At 34.2% G+C, this 19207-nt stretch overlaps 1 protein-coding gene across 17 annotated transcripts in view; it reads right to left on the reverse strand.

Moving 5' to 3' along the window:
* TRDN (triadin) overlaps positions 1 to 19207 on the reverse strand; it is a 382659-nt gene that overhangs the window by 116376 nt on the left and 247076 nt on the right. For 16 of the 17 annotated variants that reach the window (XR_008505375.2, XM_054505540.2, XM_054505539.2 and 13 more), the window contains 3 exons: positions 18599 to 18625; positions 11284 to 11331; positions 944 to 991 (listed from right to left, as the gene is read on the reverse strand). Coding sequence is in view for 16 of the 17 variants with exons in the window: in XM_054505540.2 (XP_054361515.1) it covers positions 944 to 991; positions 11284 to 11331; positions 18599 to 18625 (123 nt within the window). In the remaining variant the exon portion in view is untranslated. Of the gene's footprint in view, positions 1 to 943; positions 1044 to 11283; positions 11332 to 18598; positions 18626 to 19207 lie in introns of those variants that run through there. The other variant, XM_054505543.2, reaches the window with a different exon arrangement.

Below are 19207 nucleotides of genomic sequence, written 5' to 3' on the forward strand. Positions count from 1 at the left end.
AAATAAATTTTTAACCAATCATTTAACTTAAATGAATCCTTAACCTTAATTTACTTATCTGAAATGTGAGAAATTAAAGGATTTTCCTGATATATTTAAATAAAAAATAATTTTTTGATATTACAAATTTAATTACTCCCAAATTTAAAAGGAAAAATTATTTTGACATTCTTGACAAAATTATTACTAGTTCTGATTTTATTACAATAAGTAATAAATATTAAATTAGATGAAAAGCCAAAGACTGGGGGAACCATAATTAAAGTTATTAGCACTCTGAGCTCTAATACAAGGCCCAACATCACTTTAAATGTTTTACCTCTACTGTACTCTTGCATTTTTCTCAAGCATACTCTAGAGTGATATATTTATTATATAGCGGTATAAATAAAAATAAAATGCACTACTTGTAACATTCTGATTTTTAATATTGAGGTTTCAGACCTCTTGGGAGAATCACTTGCTGAAGTCATAGTATAAACTCAAATAATTTACTTTTGGTGTGTTTTTTTTTTTTCTTTAGGTTTTACATATTATTTTTAAAGCATGAGAGGTTATTTTTGCATAAAGAGAATTATGTCATTTTTATTCTTTAACTTATGATCAATCAGGTGGTGTTAAAACCACAAATCAAACAGAAAAATGTCTAACAGTTACAGATCATTTCCTTATTCCCAATAATCTTCAGCATTTTCCCTGATATAATTAAGAAGTCTGTGGAGTTTCCTGCTCTGAACTTATACTCAAAGTTTAGTTATACAAAAGAACAAAAACCCAGACTGCTGCCTCACATTCTACCTGGCACAGAAAAGCATGCAAGGACAGTGATAGAGAGCAATAGATTTAACAGTTATTGTCTTCCTCCTGTCTGAATCCAGTGCTTTCCTCCTCATGTTGTTGTCTTTCTAAAGAAGATAATGTCAACCTCCTTCATTTTTTTTACCTTGCTCCACTGTCTTGGTTGTTTTCTCTTCCTTCTTTCCAGGTACCGCTGCAAAGCAGAGATAAGGTTTAAATAAAAGTTCCAGATGGAAATACTGCTTCTGCTCAAAAAAAAAAAAAAAAAAAAAAAAATTTGTAACTCATTCATTGCCAGCTTTTTCTTCTAAACAAACTATTTTAAAGCCTTTCAACATTTCTCATTTCTCTATAAACCAACTGAAACTATCTTAAATCTAATGTTAAAGAATTAGAGGAAAAAGAACTACTTGCCTTCTTCTGACTAGTTTTTCCACTCTTTTCTACCTTCTTCTTTTATATTCTGCTTTGATAAACAGGCTCTACAAAGAATTCTACTTGACAGGACTATGATTAATTGACTTACAATTCAGGTTATGGCTGGAGTCATTCAGTGTCTTGAAAATGTCAACCAAGATGTTCCTTTGAAGTCAAGCTTAACTTAGCTTAACCAACTGAAAGAATAGTGTGGTCATGCTTGAGATTCATTTAAATATTAAAGGCATCCCAAGTCACAAGTAACCAAAAGAGAAATAAGATTATCATTTAGGTGCTGTTTAACTGGAACTATGCTTTCTCTAAGAGTTATTGCTCTCAGTAGAGTACTCGCTGTTTACCTATTTATACATCAAAACAGTAGAAATTATTCATACAAAATTAGTATTCCCCACTGAAATAATTGACTCAAGCGAGCATCTTCAGAGGACACTAGCAACCATTTGATGAAAGATGAATGGGGGACTGAATACTTCCATTACAACCAAGTACCACCCCACAGAGTTGCGAGGGGAAAAATGCAACTTTGAAACAAAGCAATGTGATTGTCACCAACTTAACCACTGATGAAACTTGCAACCATTCATTCGGAATGGGACATCCAAACAGTCTGGCTTCTTAATGATATGCAGTGTGATATATATATATTGCCCTCTGAAGTATTCTTGCCAAAGCATCCAACTATCCAACTGGAATCCAGTTAAGCCAAAGATTTAGCTTTCAGTTTAATCAAAACAGGATGTAAAAAACGTATTGAATAATATTCTGAAGAAATCATCAAAGCAATCAAAAATGTCTACAGTGTAACTGGCTATGATCTCTTCAAAAAACAAAAAACAAAACAAAACAAAAACAAAACCAATGTCATGAACTAGAGAAGGGAGGGAAAGGTAGCATAACTTTTTTCAGAAATTTGCTAAATTTACTCATTAATTATAATAGTTCAGCTGTAGATCCTTTTGATTGTTTCAAGTAGATAATAATTTCATTTGTTAATAATGAGTTTTATTTCTTACTTTTCTATTTTTATACATATTATTTCTTTTTCTCACCTTATTGCACTGGCTAAAATCTCCAGTACAATGTGTAATAGAAGTGGTAATAACAGACATCCTTGTCTCGTTTTAATTCTCAGATGGAATTTTTTTCATCTTTTCTGAGAATGATATTTGCTAATGTTTTTTATTTATCTTATCAGATTAAGGAAGCTTCTTTCTACTCTAGTGATGAATTATATTAAATGGATCTACTATGATGAATGTAATTTCCCTTTATTCTATTATTCTGGTTAATTACATTTTTTTGTTGTTGTTTTTCAAATTGCATTCCCTAAATAAAACCAACTTTATCATGTTTTATCTTTCATGCACATTATCAGACTTGATCTCCTAATATTTTGTTAGGGTCTATGTCTCTATGTTCACAAAGGAAGTTAGCTTGTATGTTTTCTTTGATTTTTAGTTCTTGTTAGGTTTTGTCATCAAGGTTATTCCAGCTCCATAAAATGAGTGGAAGGTTTAGGATAAGATTGGTGCTAAATTTTCCTTAAATGTTTGAAAGAATTCACCAGTGAAGTTATCTGGCTAGAATTTTCTTTGGGGAAGAATTATAGTTATGGATTCAAAATATGAATTTCATTACAATATTCAGATTTATTGGAAAATATTCCTATTTTTAATTTTCTGTAGGATCTGTAATGATGCCTCCTTTTAATTTTCTGACATTGATGTTTTGTGCCTTCTCTTTTTTTCTTAATAAGTTTTCATAAGAGTCTATATATTTTATTAGTTTTTATGGCAAATCTAATTTTGACTTTTTTGCTTTCCCTATTGTACAACTTAATTTACTACTTCATTAGCTTTTATTATTACATTTTTAAAAATTTCTCTTCCTTCTACTTTCTTTGGGTTTAATTTTCTATATTAAAAAAATATTGGCTTTCTAGATACTCAATTTTCAGCCTTTCTTCTCTAATGAATATTTGTAAAGAGTGTAAATTTTACCCTACCACTGTTTAGCTGCACCCCAAGTTTCAATGTAATGTTTTTATCATACATTAGATCACATATTTCCAAATTTTACTGTCATTTTTTCTTTGATACATGGGATATTTAGACATGTATTGCTTACATTTTTACACTATCTAGTATTGTTTATAACATAGCAAATGACTGAAATATTTTTGCTTAGTGATTAAATGTATTAGTTGACAATATGTCTTAATAAGAAATATTCTGAGTTGAGAGGGAAAATGGGTAAGCTTTGGTGTTAGTGATTTTCCAGGAATAGGATGGATTTTAGGTGTAGCCAATAAGATGTGAAGAAAGACAAAGGAGCAGGAAAGCCTTAGGTATGCCTAGAGGAAAGTGAACAAGTTTAGCTGAAGCAGAATGTTCCCACAGAGGAGATATGGAATAATTTAAAATAAAAGATGAGGCCAATTACAGAAGGCCTTGAATTCCAAACTAGAGTCAGACTTTACTATGCATACTTTATTTTTTTTTAAAGATTTTATTTATTCATTTGAGACACAGAGATACAGAGAGAGAGAGAGAGAGAGATCATGAGCAGTGGGAGAGGCAGAGGGAACGGAAGAAGCAGACTCCCCACTCAGTCAAGAGCCCTATGTGGGGCTCCATCCCAGGACCCTGGGATCATGACCTGAGCTGAAGGCAGACACATAACTGTCTGAGCCACCCAGGCGCCCCTACTATGCGTACTTTAAATAAAGGAGCTAGTAAGATGTGTGGTACATTAATGGAACTGAAACACTGAAAATTTGTAATTATAATAGAACCCATGGTACATAGTCTTATTCATAATTATTTTACCCAGAAGAATCGTTATAAATATTCTATAGCAAATATGTACTTTTCAGTTTATTTTATTTTAATCATCTGAAAAATAAATGTCTCTCAGCAAACAATTTGAATGTGACTTACACATTAAGACCAAGTTTTCTTTTCAATGATGGGTTCCACATTCATATTAAATAGAGGAAGATAGTCCCCTAAAGGGTTTTTTTTGTTATTCAGAAAAGGTCACTGAAAATGCTGGTTATCTGTACAGAAAAGAACACATTTTGCATGAAATGATGATCCTTTCATTTCTACTTCTGATGTAAAATTCATCAAGCCTAATTCTATGGAGAGTAAACTTCAGAAATAAATAGCTCATGTAAGTAAGTGGATTTTCTAACTGCCTGGAATCAAAAGAAGACCTCAATCAATTTCTTTTTCTATGCTACAGGGTACCTGAAATCTCCTTTGGTGCTGAGAGAAATTCTCTTTGCCCTACATTTGGAAGGGTTTACTTTGGGGGAGGGGAGCAGATTTATATTGCACTCCTTCAGAGATCCTGACTAATATAAAGGAAACAAAGTCACTAACACTCTTAGAAAGTAATGCCTGGATTAGAGATAGTCCTGAGGTAAACTGTGAGACTGAGAAACTGGGTTCTGTAGTTCCAGGCCTTTATTTCATTATTCTTCTCCTCAATTTTCTTTAGGGACACAGTTCTCCAAAACAATTTAATCTCTCCTTTCTTGACCCTCATCACTCATGAAGGCTCTGATGTGTTCCTATTAGCAGTAGGGGCTTGTACCTAGGCTGTGAGGCTTACTTGGAGATAGGGTATGTTAGAATCCTGGTAAAGAAGTTAGGAGTAGGAAAATATTTACAGTTTGAAATGTCCCCCACATGATATTTATACATTACTTCTGGGGGGTAGACCTACAGCCTTAGCATGATACACTACTATTTCCAAGGAAATAAGAATGTAATGTTATCTGCCCAAGGGTTGTTCAAATTTTAAGGGTACAGCCTGGAGATGTCAATGATTGAAACAATGGAATAAATAATTAATTGTGAAAGAAACAGTCTTACATCTTGGATATAAGGATCCTTGGATATCTATATTATGGTGGAGAAACAGGAAAGAGAGACTTCTCATCAATTCTTAGATGATGCTAACTAATCAATATATTCATAAGACCATTCCTTCCTGCTACCATCTTTCCTGAATTTTACATTATATTCCCGAATTTGGAATTATGAGCAATATGGTATTTATTGTAGCATTCAAAACAGGACATGCATGTCTGAAAATGAAGTTGAAAGGGATATAGGGGTCAGATCTTGGGGGACTCATGTTATTTTAACAAGGTTGGACTTTATTTATTTTATGACCAACTTGGAAAAAGAGAGTTTTAAACTGAATGCTTTATTCAGTTTTATGACCTTGATAACTTACTATGATTTGGGGGAAATTCTGGTAAGATCAATATTAGTGAAATAAAAATCAAAAACCTAAGGACAATAGTGAGTTCATTACAGTGGTTCAAGCATAATATAATGAAAGCTTAAATTAAGATGGAAGTCACAGTTATGAATAGGAGGAAATATATTCAAGAAATATTTAGGGAATAAAATCAGCAGAACTTGGAGACTGAATAATCAGGTGAAGGAGAGAAAGATCAAAGATCAAAAATCACCCCCAGTTTTCTAGTAAGATAAAGGGTAGATTATGATTTCACCAATAATAATGAAAACCAAGTTGGGAAGGGGGAGTGAGGTGTTTAGATTAAGATAAGTTGTATTTGAAGATGTTATTGGACATTTGAGCATACAAGCTTGAAATTTTCAGGGAAATGCCTTTTCACAGAGAAGTCCTGAAGTGGCAACATACAATTGGGCATCTTCAGCTTATAGGTCAGAGTTTCAACCTTGAAAGTTGATAAATCTCACAAAGAGACAGTATAAAAGGAAAAGTTCAGAGTATTAATAATGGAATCTGGGAACACCAATAATTTAAGAGTCAGCACAGAAAAAAAAACATAAGTCAGAAATAAAAGGTCAGACAAATTATGGAGACCCAGGAGACTATGTTGTCATGATAGGCCAATAAAAGAGAAGCTTAGAGAAGAGACAAAGTAGTAAATATACTTGAGAAACCTAGCAATGTGAGTACTGGAATGGCTCCTTTGGTTTAGCACTGATAACATCATCAGCATTATCCAGAGCATCAGTGGCACAGTAGAGACAGAAGCCTCATCCTTGGGGGGAGATGAGAAGCAATATTAGCATTCCAGTATCCAGAAAACTGGATAAAATGTGGAGGAAAGAAAATGGTAGAGAGAGAAATAGTAATCAAGAAAAAGGAGTTTTGGGGCACCTGGGTGGCTCAGTCTGTTAAGCGTCTGCCTTCGGCTCAGGTCGTGATCCCAGGATCCTGGGATCGAGGCCTGCGCGCGTCAGACTCCCTGCTCAGCAGAGAGCCTGCTTCTCCCTCTCCCTCTGCCTGCCACTCTGCCTACTTGTTCTCTCTCTCTATCTCTCTATCAAATAAATAAGTAAAACCTTAAAAAAAAAAGAAAAAGGAGTTTTGAAGTTGAGAATAATATCTCCAAAATGAGGAACAAAATCAATAACAAGAAAGAGGATGATGCGACAAAAAAGCATGGATGCCAGATTAAAGAGGACACAACTAGAGAAGCTGGTCTTGAAAAGAAGGATAAACACTTTACCTCTGAGGTCAAAAGGGAGATGGCTCTAGATTAAACAAGAACACCAAGCTGCTAACCTGTGTCTCCTTTTATTCCAAACCATTTTCTTCAGCATAATTGCCTGTGTTTTTCACCTCCCCTTCCCTCAATCCATTTGTCATCCTTTAGCTTTCAAGTGTGCCTTTCCCCTGAAAATTTTCTTTTCTTTTTTTCTTTTATTTTTTTTTTTAAAGATTTTATTCATTTATTTGAGAGAGAGAATGAGATAGAGACAGAGAGAGCATGAGATGGGGGAGCGTCAGAGGGAGAAGCAGACTTCCTGCTGAGCAGGGAGCCCGATGCGGGACTCGATCCCGGGACTCCAGGATCATGACCTGAGCTGAAGGCAGTCGCTTAACCAACTGAGCCACTCAGGCGCCCCTGAAAATTTTCTTTTAAAAAAAATTAATAATTATTCACTTGGCAATGACTTGGTGACCTCCACCTTGTCACTGAAATGGTTTCTTTTCCTGTGGTTACTATGACATTATAAATAATTACATCTATCTTTCTTTTAAACTCTTACCTTTCTATCACTTTTTTCTGTTTTTTTTTTTTTTTTCTTTGGATTTCCTTGCCCTCTTTCCTCCAAATGCCCATGTTTCCTAGCATTCCAACCCAGTTCTGTTCTCTTTCTAGGCTATCTCTTCGTGACAAGCTCATGGACTTTTACTGTTTCCACCGTTAACCCCAGGCAGAGGGAACCACTTATAATATTTCAGTCTTGCCATTATCTGGAGTTCTAGTTTTACATTTAGAGCCACCTATGTGATGTCACTTGCATGTGCTACTGGCACTTTAACTAGAATATGTCTAAAATCTTGTCTTCCCTCCTCAAACTACTTCTCATCTTCCTTCTTAATTTTTATAAGACTATCAACCATATTCTTCTAGCACCCAGTCTGAAAACTTATTATTGCCATTAAATAATTTCTTTTTTTTTCATTCCCAAAGATGGTAAGTTGTCAAATTCTATTAATATCCCTCTTTTGTAATCTCATAATTAATACCAGGTCCTAATACATGTCACCTAAATTATTACATCCTAACTACTCTGCCTCTTCCTAAAGCAAATGTCTGAATATTATTCCTATACTTAAAATTTTCATTAACTCTCTATTGTCCATGCAATAGAGTCCAATTTTAAAATCAGGCCCTTTTACAGTATTATTAGCCTAGGCTGCATTAATTCATACCATGTTCCTGAGACTCTTGTTCTCCTCATATATATCCTGCAATTTCCCACCACTTTGCCTGGTTCCCTCCCAATTAATGATTATATAACATTATTTAAGACTTAGCTCTAAAGTCACCTTATATAGTAAATCTTTGCTTTTCCCCAGGTAAGAATAATTTTTAAATTCCTATGGAAACTTATCTGTATTTATCTCTTTACCCTGTTGGCTTTCAACTGTGAACTGTAATTACATAGAAAACTCTTAGGTGATAGAAAAAATTGAGGTCTAAACAACTTACATTCCTATTTTTCAGTATTTTAAATTGCTCAATAACAATATTAACATCTGCATTTGCTCTTAATTCTGTACATAGTATGTGAACCATAAATATATATTAAATGAAAGTAAAAGTGATTTGAATGCTGCCAAATTTAAGTTAAAAAGATGATATATTGATGATTAAATACTATATATCCCCAAAGAAAATATAACTTAAAAGTAGGCTTAAGAGCAAACACAATTTATACTGGATATATAAATTGGCACATTGTAATTAATTTAAAATATTAATTTTTTTTAACTGAAAATTTTAAAACAAGCACAGAATCAGTAATTTCCACTTAATATTGTACACATAGTTCCTAGTTCAAACCTCAATGTAGAACAATTTACAATGTTTTGAAAACAAAAATAACACTTAAATAATTTTCTTACTTTACTTATTTTTGAAAAACTAGAAGTTGAACATCTTGTGAAGTATGCTAAGTATTATGGAGATTAGGGGCTGGCTACTAAATCCATGATGAAACAATATGTATTTTCATGTGTGATCAATTGTCAGTGAGGGGGTAGGAGACCGAAAAACTACCTGACAAATGAGAGAAGTCTCTTTTGACTTTTACTTGTAACTTGTTAAATTGGTGAAGTGCTACCTGAATTTCAATCTATTTATGACAGCTTTGGAAGGAACGCTTGTTTCTGTTCATGCTGTAGTTGCAGGCAAACCCAATATGCAGGTTCATATTTAAGAATTGAGGTATAAGATCTAAGACTAACTAGAAGCAAAGCAGTTGGTGCCAGTAGTTTATTTTCATAAAAAGAATTGTTGTCTTCTTTCATTCCACTCGAACAGTCAGCTCTACTTAACCCCAACCAATATGCCTGGCCTTACTCTAAACTCAGGGACCATTCTTGGCTGAAGATCCCCATGAGTTCACTAAGTGATGGTTCAGTCTCAAGTCAGTATGTTTGCTCACTCCAATTTGATCTGATTGCACTCCAAACTATGTGTGCTTGTATTTCTACCTTAAATATCCAAGCTCCAAGTGATTCAGAGTCTGTGCAGGGTTCAGTTACTAGTAGTCGAATTTTTCCTTCTTAAGTCTGTCTCCAGACTGTCTTTCATAATCAGGAATTCCCTAAGGCTTAGTATCTGGAATCTAATTCCATATGAGACCCAAACAACTACTATTTGGAAACCCCACTGGCCTCACCATTGGCTACCAATTTTGACACATAACTTTGCCTCACTTTTGTTCTTGCTTTAATACATACCAATACCAGATTCACTTACTGGACCATGTACACTTTATCCTTCCCTAGACTAATGACTTTCTCTGAATCTATATTTAGACCTTTAGCCTTTTCATGATACCATGGCATTAGCCTTTCTGAAACAACCAAGTCTTACCCACATTCCACTTAATGCCAACAAGTAAAATAATTTGAAAATAAGACATCATGAAAGAATGAGATACATTAATGTGGACTTTGGTGAATTTATGACTCTACCACTCAGGGCACATTGATATCTAGCAAAAGATATCAATGCAACATGTACTATAATCACTTATCAAAAATGGCATCACAAATATTAGGTTATTAGAAAAAGATATGGTTAGGAATTAAGAGAGGGCACCCATTAATTTCAGTAACTCTAGCTTCTAATTATTACCTTACAAAAAAGTTTGTATTTTTTCTTTAAATATTCTTTATCTAATTTTTGTCTTATCTTAGACATATATATACTAATTTATACATTAATTTATATATTAATGAAATGTATTAATTTATATTATATTATTAACTAATATATAAATTTATATTGTGTTAATTTATATCCATGTATTCACTTATATTAATATATGTACATATATAAATTGCTTGGTTTTGAGAATATGGATGTGTGTTATGTACATTTTATATCTCACTAGAGTCCTGATATATATTCTCTTTATAAAGCGTATGCAATAAGAGAGTTTTTTAAGAGAAAAACGTTACGGTGTTTTAGTGAAGTATGTGAAAAGGTTTGTGTGTAGGTTTGTGTGTGTGTGTGTATGTGAGAGTATGTTAAGTATAAGGTTGTCAAATTGTCCCTTGAGATATTTCTGGTGACACTGGATATATTACTGATTTCATTTCTATCAGTAAAACAGAATCACAAATTTTAGAATTGTTCCAGTTTATTTTGAATTGAGAATATGTAAAACTTTTCTTTTTTTTATAATGTTAAGTTAACCACCAAACTGTACATCATTAGTTTTTGATGTAGTGTTCAATGATTCATTAGTTGCATATAACACCCAGTGCTCATTACAACTCGTGCCCTCCTTAATAGCCATCACCTGGCTACCCCATCCCCCCACCCCTCTCCCTTCTGAAACCCTCAGTTTGTTTCCCAGAGTCCATTGTCTCCTCACGATGATCACTTTTAATGTATATTAATGTTCTTAAAAATATTATTTAAAATGTCTCCTAAAGGGAGTCAATATTCATATAAGTAGTTGCCTCTGATTAGACATGATAAGAGAAATAACTTTGAAAACTTAAATTCCAAGCTTCCCAATATTTCTTAAAGCAAAATGTCCCCATGTGAGCATTTTAAGGAGCACATTTTCTAATTTAGTATTACACAAGCACAAAGTGAACATTGTTCACGTAAGCTCTCCTAGTCCAAGTTTCATTTGTTCAAACCTGCCCTCCTAAGGCAGTATATTGAATTTAAATGTTCTCCAGATGATTGGGATCTTGTTGAGTTTAAATAGCAGCATTTCTTCAATTTTTCAAACACTAACTTGCAATTGGACTATAATTACTAGTTTTAGTTTATCACCCTAAAGGATTGGAACCATTGGCACTAGAACATTGAAGACAAAGCCTTGTAAACATGGATACCATAAATCTTGTGCAAAGTGGGTTTCCTTCTGTATCAATGAAATAGTAAAATCAATAAATAGAGCTCTTCTATAAGCACTGAACAATACATTAAGTTAGAAACCTTAGCAGAAATAAGCTATAGCCATGACATCTTTTTCTTTAAGCTACATTTACCTTTTTTAGTTGAGGCAGCACTAGTCTCTTCTTTGGCTCGTTCAGTTTCTGTAAATTCAGATATTAAAGAATGAGACATGGATATCAGAAATGCCAGGTTGCTATCTTATGGTATTGTAAGTCAGACAAGACTAAAAGTGCCCCAAGGATAAAATGTGGCACCTGAGAGCAAAGCAAGCAGCAGAGAAAACCACTCTATAAAGTGCTTATATGTATTTTTAAGTAATGAACTCTCTTATCTCTCCAAGATACAACTCTGTGGCTTTAAATTCTAATGCCTATGTAAGCGGTGACCATAAAACAAGGTGGCTTATTTCGCAAAATACACTGGAATACCAATCAGTTTATATTCAAATCTAAAATGATGTATGAGTTCTGGGGAAAAGGACTTCAAAGGACTTCTTCATTTAGCCTTTAATTATGGGGACAGTAAGCAGTATTTGACCTTGATCAATTAGCTTTATATTATAAAAGATTTACCACAATATTACAGAAAATTCCATTTGAATATTTTTTGGATACAGAGAGAGAGAGATTGAGAGAGAGAGATAAAAGTCCAAAGTGTGTTCTTGGAGTTACTCTGAATATCTAGTGTGGAATATAAGAGAGCTGCCTTGAAGACATAATCTGAAATGCTGGTCCTAGTACAAGATTTTGGACCTCAAATCAAAGCTAATTTAAGTTTTCTCTAGTTCATAAGAAAATAAGAAAAATAATAATGAACTGGTGAATATTTACAAATCTTTACTTATTTTATTAACTTTTTATTTTTGATGTAGTTCTCCTTGGTCACATGAATTTTTATGTTTATTTTTATTCTTATTAGTATCTGTATGTGTCCCCCTCACTCATATGCATTCAGCAACTGAGGCTCTGGGGACAACCAAACAACAGGACTCCTCATGTCCCTTTGCCCTCCCTATGCCATAGACCTTGGGCTGTGAGAAAGATCACATGTCAGAGGAGGCCTTCAAATCATAATTAGGCTTTAATTCCATAATATTAGATACCAAAACCTTTACCAGTTGCATGTAGACAGGAAATAAATATCCTCTTCTCCAGGCTGGACTACCCAGACCCCTGGCTGTTATATACCTTCTGGATAAAGACACCAGTGGTTCTCAAACTTGAGCATGCATCAGAGTCACTCCGAGGGCTGTTAAAACACAGATGCTGAGCCCAGAGGTTTTGATTAGTTTGAGTCTGGGGCATGTGCTGAGAATTTACATTTCTAATCAGTTCCCAGGTGATGCTATATCCAGACCATAGTTTGGAAACTGATTACCAAACTTCCCCTAAGAGACAATCAAGACTAATTCTTTAGTGATCCGCATCCCTGTTTACCTCCGTTCCCACCATGAGTATGGGCTTCCAGCGGAAAACAGAGTTCACATTTCTTTTAAAAAACAGGCCCTTTCCAAAGTCAACTCTCCACCACAGTACACACCCCTACATCCTCAGCCTCTGTTAGAACGTGTGCTTTGCTTTCTTCTTTTAAACACACCCAAGCTCCTTAAGGACACTGCATCCCCGCAGGCAGTCTTCTGAAATGGACAATGTTTGCTTTCCCATTTCCTGCATACCAAAGTGCCTGGAAGTGATGTATCTATCCTCTTTACTTCTTATTACTTCTCAGAGGTTGTTACCTTCTTGCTTCTTCTAAATCCCAGTTCCTTTGAAATACACAGCCAGGTTGCACCTGGCTCTATGCCTCTTTTTCATTAACCGACTTTATACTCTTGCCCCATCCCTCATTGAGTATTTTTTGCACACAGTCTTCATCTCTCCACTACTACTGTGAGATTTCATTAAGAACAAGTCTCAGTCACAGCTGCACATTAGAATAAGCTGGGGGGCTGTTATAAGTCCATGACTTTCAGATGTAGTAGGCCTAGGTGGGCTATAGAGCTTTGAAAGCTTTGAGATTCTGAGTTAGTGAGTCTGGGATGAGGCCTAGCTATTCATATATTTGGAAGCTTCCCAAGATATTTTAATATTTAACCAGGATTGGGAGTCACTTACACACACAGTTCATATGCCCACTTCATCTCTGATTTCTTTAGCCTCCTCACTTCCAAAAACTGGACTCCAGTTCTCTACTCACTACCACCTGTCAACATATTTTTGGACTTTTCCTCTGTTGCCAAAACTCTGATCCCCAAAATCCTATTCTCTGGCACCACAGCATCATTTTTCCCTTTACATCTCACTTACTCAAGAACCTTTTCCAAATAGTATCTGACTTGGTCAATACTTTCATTCTTCTGATCTTACCCCTTTCTCACCGCTCCAGATCTTCTTCATGTCCTCACTTTTACTCTTACCAAGCTAATATATAAATGAGCCACGGTGCAATCGCTCACTTCGTGTCTGCTTTTATAGTCATCAGCTGTAGTAGTCCTCCAGGCTGCTTTTAAACTGTTGGGCGGCTAAAGACATCAGAAATTTATTCTTTCACAGTTCTAGAGGCAAGAAATCCAAAATGAAGGTGTCTCCAGCCCATCCTCTGAAGCTATCTCTGAATTCTCCTGGGAAGGAGAGCTTCCAGTATCCTACAGTATAGAGGTAAGCTGCTTCTGAGAGATTCATAGAGAAAACAAAAGCAGACTACACTACCTCATATTTTCCCCACCTCACCAGCACATACCTGCACCATTTATTTTCCTTGCCACCCCAAAGCGTGACCAATCCCTGCCCCATATTTAATACCAGTCTGGCCTGCATCCTGTCTCCTTTTGCCAAGTCAAGGCCTTTTTTTCTCGCAAATATTGCTTCTGTCTGCTACCTCATCAGTTTTCCACTTCAGTGATACTTTCAGAAACATAATATTATCACTCTTGATAACCACAGACAAGCACATCCTTCACTTATATCTGCCCCCAACCCCAGCTGCTCATCTCTCGGTGGTCCATCACAGCTGCCAGGGAGCTCCGACATGATGTCGCCACTTCTATCTCCTCATGCTCTGGGCTTTTAAAGCCTGATTAATTATGAAAAATATAGAAATGAGAGGCATAGAGGCATAGAGGCATATATCATATGTGCCCATTTTAAGGAATGGTAATAAAAAATATGCACACCTTTATAACACCCTGTGAGTTTAAGAAATAAAATATCACAAAGCCTTTGAAACCTTCCACTACCTCATGCCTTTCCCTTCATCTCAGAATTACTATTGTCCTAAATTTTGTATTAATCATTTCCCTATTTTTCAGTACAGTTTTTTATTACATGTACTTATCTCTAAACAAAGACAAGACCATTTTACATAGATCAAATTATATTGTTTAGTTAGATAAGTATAAAAATTGGTTTCTATTGTTTAATTCTTGTGATTTGATTCTTTCAAAACATCATGTTGAGATGCAGTGTTAAAATAGGTAAAGAGGCTATTAGACTGGGGTAGCTCTAGTGACTTCAGTAGCTTATATAAACAAACCAAAGCCAGAGTCATCTAGATTTTTCTGGAATCTGAACAGCTAAAACTTAAGAACAGCTATCATGACAGCCAAATAACTAAATGTTCCCAAATAAGAAAAACAATTAAGTTCTAGCCAATTAAATTATTTCTTTGCTTTGCTTCTGTGTTTTCTTAAACCTCTGTCCTAGCCCCTGCCTATGGAGCACCCCTAACTACTTTTTCATTTTTGGCACTGCTTGATTCAAATCGTTGTTTGCTTAAATAAATTCAGTTTAACCTTTTATAGAAGCCGTGTTGACATGAGTAGCTATAGTTGATTATCAGTTTTAATTGTTGTATACTATTCCACTATATATCTGTATCTATCTATCTGTCTATCTATCTATCTATCTATCTATCTATACATTCTAATAATTATACAACCATTCTCCTGCCAATGGACATTAGGCCATGTCTGATTTTGTGCTATTATAAGTAATCCTGTTATGAACATTCGCACACATGTTTCCTGTTACACATGTGCAAGAATTTTCTTAGAAGTGAAATTACTGGGTCAGTGCATTTGCTCATGTTTAATTTTTCCAGAAATATGCCACAATATTCCCCCAAATTTTACATTCATACCAACAGTACATATGAGAGCTTTTATTGCTTCATATTATTACCATTACCAGAATAATCATTTTTCTCTTTTTTGGTCAATCTGGCATGGGTACAATAGTATCTTATTGTGCTTTTAATTAAAATTCCATTATACCAAGAGACTGAACATCTTTTGGTATGTTTATAAACCATTTATAGAGTTTTCTTTTTTTTGATGCTTACTTATATATTTTTGTCCATTTTTTTCTGCTCACTGTCTATCAAGTTCTTTGTCTTGTTTTTCATTTTTGGAGTTATTTATTTTTTTGCTACTTAACTCTTGTTACTTATATATGCTACAAATACCGTTTCCAAGTGTGTAGCTTGTCTTTTCTTAGAATTTTATTAATACTATTTTGAATTCATTCAGGCAGCATTGCCTGTGATTTGGGTTGTGATCTTATAATTTATTATCCAAACTGAGCAAGTGAAAGGAGGTGCTAGTAATAATTATTCTGAAATGATATGAATATGGATTCTGTCTTAACCAACTGAGATTCATGGTCATACATATCATGCCATCTGTGTTCTAGACACACCTCATCAATATCAGATCTATTGTTCAGGCCCATAGATATTGGGCCTGAACATAGGCTTGGTGGATGAGCATACCACAAATCTAATGAATGGAAAATGCCTGATTATTGCCATTTCATATAAATTTGAACCTACAATTAAAAATGACTAGCCTTCGGTCCTGATCTGGTCTTTGGAGCCTTTTTTGCTCAAAATTCAAACTGACCAGAGGCTAGAAGAACACGCTCTTGGAACACATGATCAGAGCCCTGTGGTCCTTGATATGAAGAAGGAGGTAATGTATAGCAGTGTTTCTCAAGGTCTTGAGGCACCCTCGTCACTGAAGTGTCTTTAGGGGGAAAAAAGGGTACGATGTGGTCAAATATATTTGCTAATCATCTACGACATGCCCTCTAGAAGATTCATCAAGGAGAACGTTAAGTATCTGAAGTGACCTAGGGCTTAAAAATCTGCTTGTTTTGTCCTCTTCCTAAGTCATAGCATCAACACTTATGTTGCTATCCAGCATGTGGGAAAGCAGGTAGAGTGGACTGCGGAGAAGGGAATTGGGTGTGGTGAGGCATTTTTGTACATCCTCTGATAAAGGAACGTGTGTTGACTTGCAGAAATTGTAAATCTAGGTTTGGCATACCTGCTTGGTCCAAGGCAGTCTTCCTCCATCCACATAATCTCTGACACATAACTTTGTATATAGGGGTATTAAGTGCCCCACCATAGTACTACATCATTGAACCTGAAAAATTTCCTTTTTCTTCAAGTTCATGGTACCATGATAACTACCACCCCGAACTGGTACAGTTCCCGAGTATATCTGTGTCCTCTAGTATTTTTCCTACAGTAATTTTGGTTTCCTCAGAATCTAGAAGAAACTGTTCCACACCACCAACTTAAGTGACATTCTAGTTATTTCCTTGAATGAGTGCTAATGCCAAATTACCTTTTATTTTTTTCCACAGACTGTCAATCTTAGCTCTCCTCTTTAATTCAATACCATGAAATTGTATCACACAAATATTTAATTTATCTTAATTAAGCTATACATCTCACTCTCATTTGCTCTCATAATTTAAGATAATGTAAAATAATATCCTAAATGTTTAGGTTATATACACAGAACTATGTGCACCATACCATATGGGTGATTTTAAGAATTTTCAAGAGTATTTTTAATGATATGCAATTTTTACATTAGGCAATAACTTTATAAGTGACCCTCTATATATAGAAGATGTGTAAAAATTCTGTTTTATGGTTTCAAGATTGAAAAGTAATTCTTAGTTGAAGAAATGGATAGTCGTGTTGTTCATAGAGAATTTAAACAATTTATTAATTATCTCTAATTTTTTTATTGAGAGATAATGCCCATGTTAAGTCTAAATCTCTCAACCATATGGAGAGTTGAGTATTAATTCTTTTGAAACTTTTATATTGGGTCTAAGATGATTTAGCAACTTAATTTGCTAATTTCCTGCAAAAAATGCTGATCTCTTCAAAACTTGATTGGATAGTGTGCTTCATAGATAGCAGATCTTACAGAGTTGTTTTACTCAAATCAACATTTTTATCTATATGTCACGTTTTTCTAGGAAGAAAATGTTCGCTTTTAGCATAATCTTCAATCTAAAGTTCTCTACCAGTGCTGCAAAATTATGTTTTGTTTTATACATTTTCTTGATTATGCACTTCTACAGACTAAGTATTAGCATACTGAAGATTCCATAATAAAGAGTTCCAATCAGCTTTACATTCAACTAAAAATTTTCATGAAAATATAAATGGAATTTTAGATTCATGTTACACCTCTCAAAGTCTATAATGTCTATGTAAACACTTCCAACTATAATTTTTAAAAAGACATTCCCACCAAGTTACTCAAAATTATATTTTCTAATTTTTCTCTGATATATCCACCAATGATATACTCTATCTCAAAATCCTGGCACTAAGTAAAATATGCATTATTAATGATGGTACTATGCAGCTCCAAACCAGATGAAAAAATATAATCGTATTTACATCATGCATAAGACAGGTTTGACCATAAAGCTCAGAGAAGATAAAAGTATATTTTTTTCTAAAATCAAATACATGTCATTACGCCTAAAATAATTTTCATTAGTGACCATCTGTTAGGTATTTCATCTAATTGAGAAAAACCATCAAAGAAACCAGCATTTGTCCCTAAGCATACCGTCAAAGCTAATATTGATGCAAATGCCATGGTATCAGTTATCAGTCAATGTTCATAATCTGAACATATAAACCTTGAAAGGAAATTATAACATTACACCAGCAGTAGTTAAAATTGTTGGGGGCTTCATTTCATTAAAGACACCATGACTTTCACTGGTAGACAAATTATCTTGCCTACTGGTTTGGTCAAGTGATTAATTATTAGGAAAATTAAGTCTGATGTGTTTAAGAAACTGAAGGTATCATTTATTCTGCAAGTTAAGAAACAAAAATACAAACTACTGAAAAAGGAGTTATAATCTGGACAAATTAACATTTGCAAATGAAAATAAATTTTAAGAAGAATAAATTCACATAAAAGTTTGAATAATTACGTATATTATTTCAACACAACAAATATTAATAGCAAGAAACATTTGGTAAGCCAGCCTCAAGAATTAGCAGTAGCCTTGTCTATAACAGAAAAATTAGTAAGCTGCTGAAATATGCTCTTTTCGTTTTTTTAAGTTTTATTCAACATACTTGCTTTTACTTGTTTTTCACTTGGAGCTGTTAAGGACAAGAAACAATAAAGTCTAAATTAATTACAAGTCCATTGTCTCTCTCTAAAATAGCTTTAAGGTTATTTAAAATTTTTAAAAGATTGTATTATAACCTTGGAAACTAAGGAAAACCATAGATCTGAGAAGAAGAAAATACAACACTGTGCCATTTTCTTTTGTATACTATAAATATGCACCATGAACCATAGATTTTTTTTTACATTTTTATATCTTCTCTCAATACAGAATGCTCATTCACAACTTATTCCTTTTGTTTGCCTTTTAAATTAGTTAAGAATCTGATTGTTTTTATATACAAGCCAATGCATTTTCCTTAAAGTGGTATGAAAAGAACGAAATGGATTGATAAATTATCCAATGGTTTCAATTGTTAAAATACAACTAATTACTGCCACGCTGCTACACTGTAATCATACCCTGAAATGAACAGATAACGATTTCAAGCAATTTAAGTTTTGTATTTTGTCAGGTTTAATATTAGACAATAATGGTTAGCTATTAATATTCTTGAGACTGATTATACCCTAGTCATTCTGCATGTCTCTCCATGTTTATATGTTTCTATGAT

Source organism: Mirounga angustirostris, unplaced genomic scaffold (genome assembly GCF_029215605.1).
Source record: "Mirounga angustirostris isolate CCGP_5_RB_7025 unplaced genomic scaffold, mMirAng1.0.hap1 SCAF_8, whole genome shotgun sequence".
NCBI lineage: Eukaryota > Metazoa > Chordata > Mammalia > Carnivora > Phocidae > Mirounga > Mirounga angustirostris.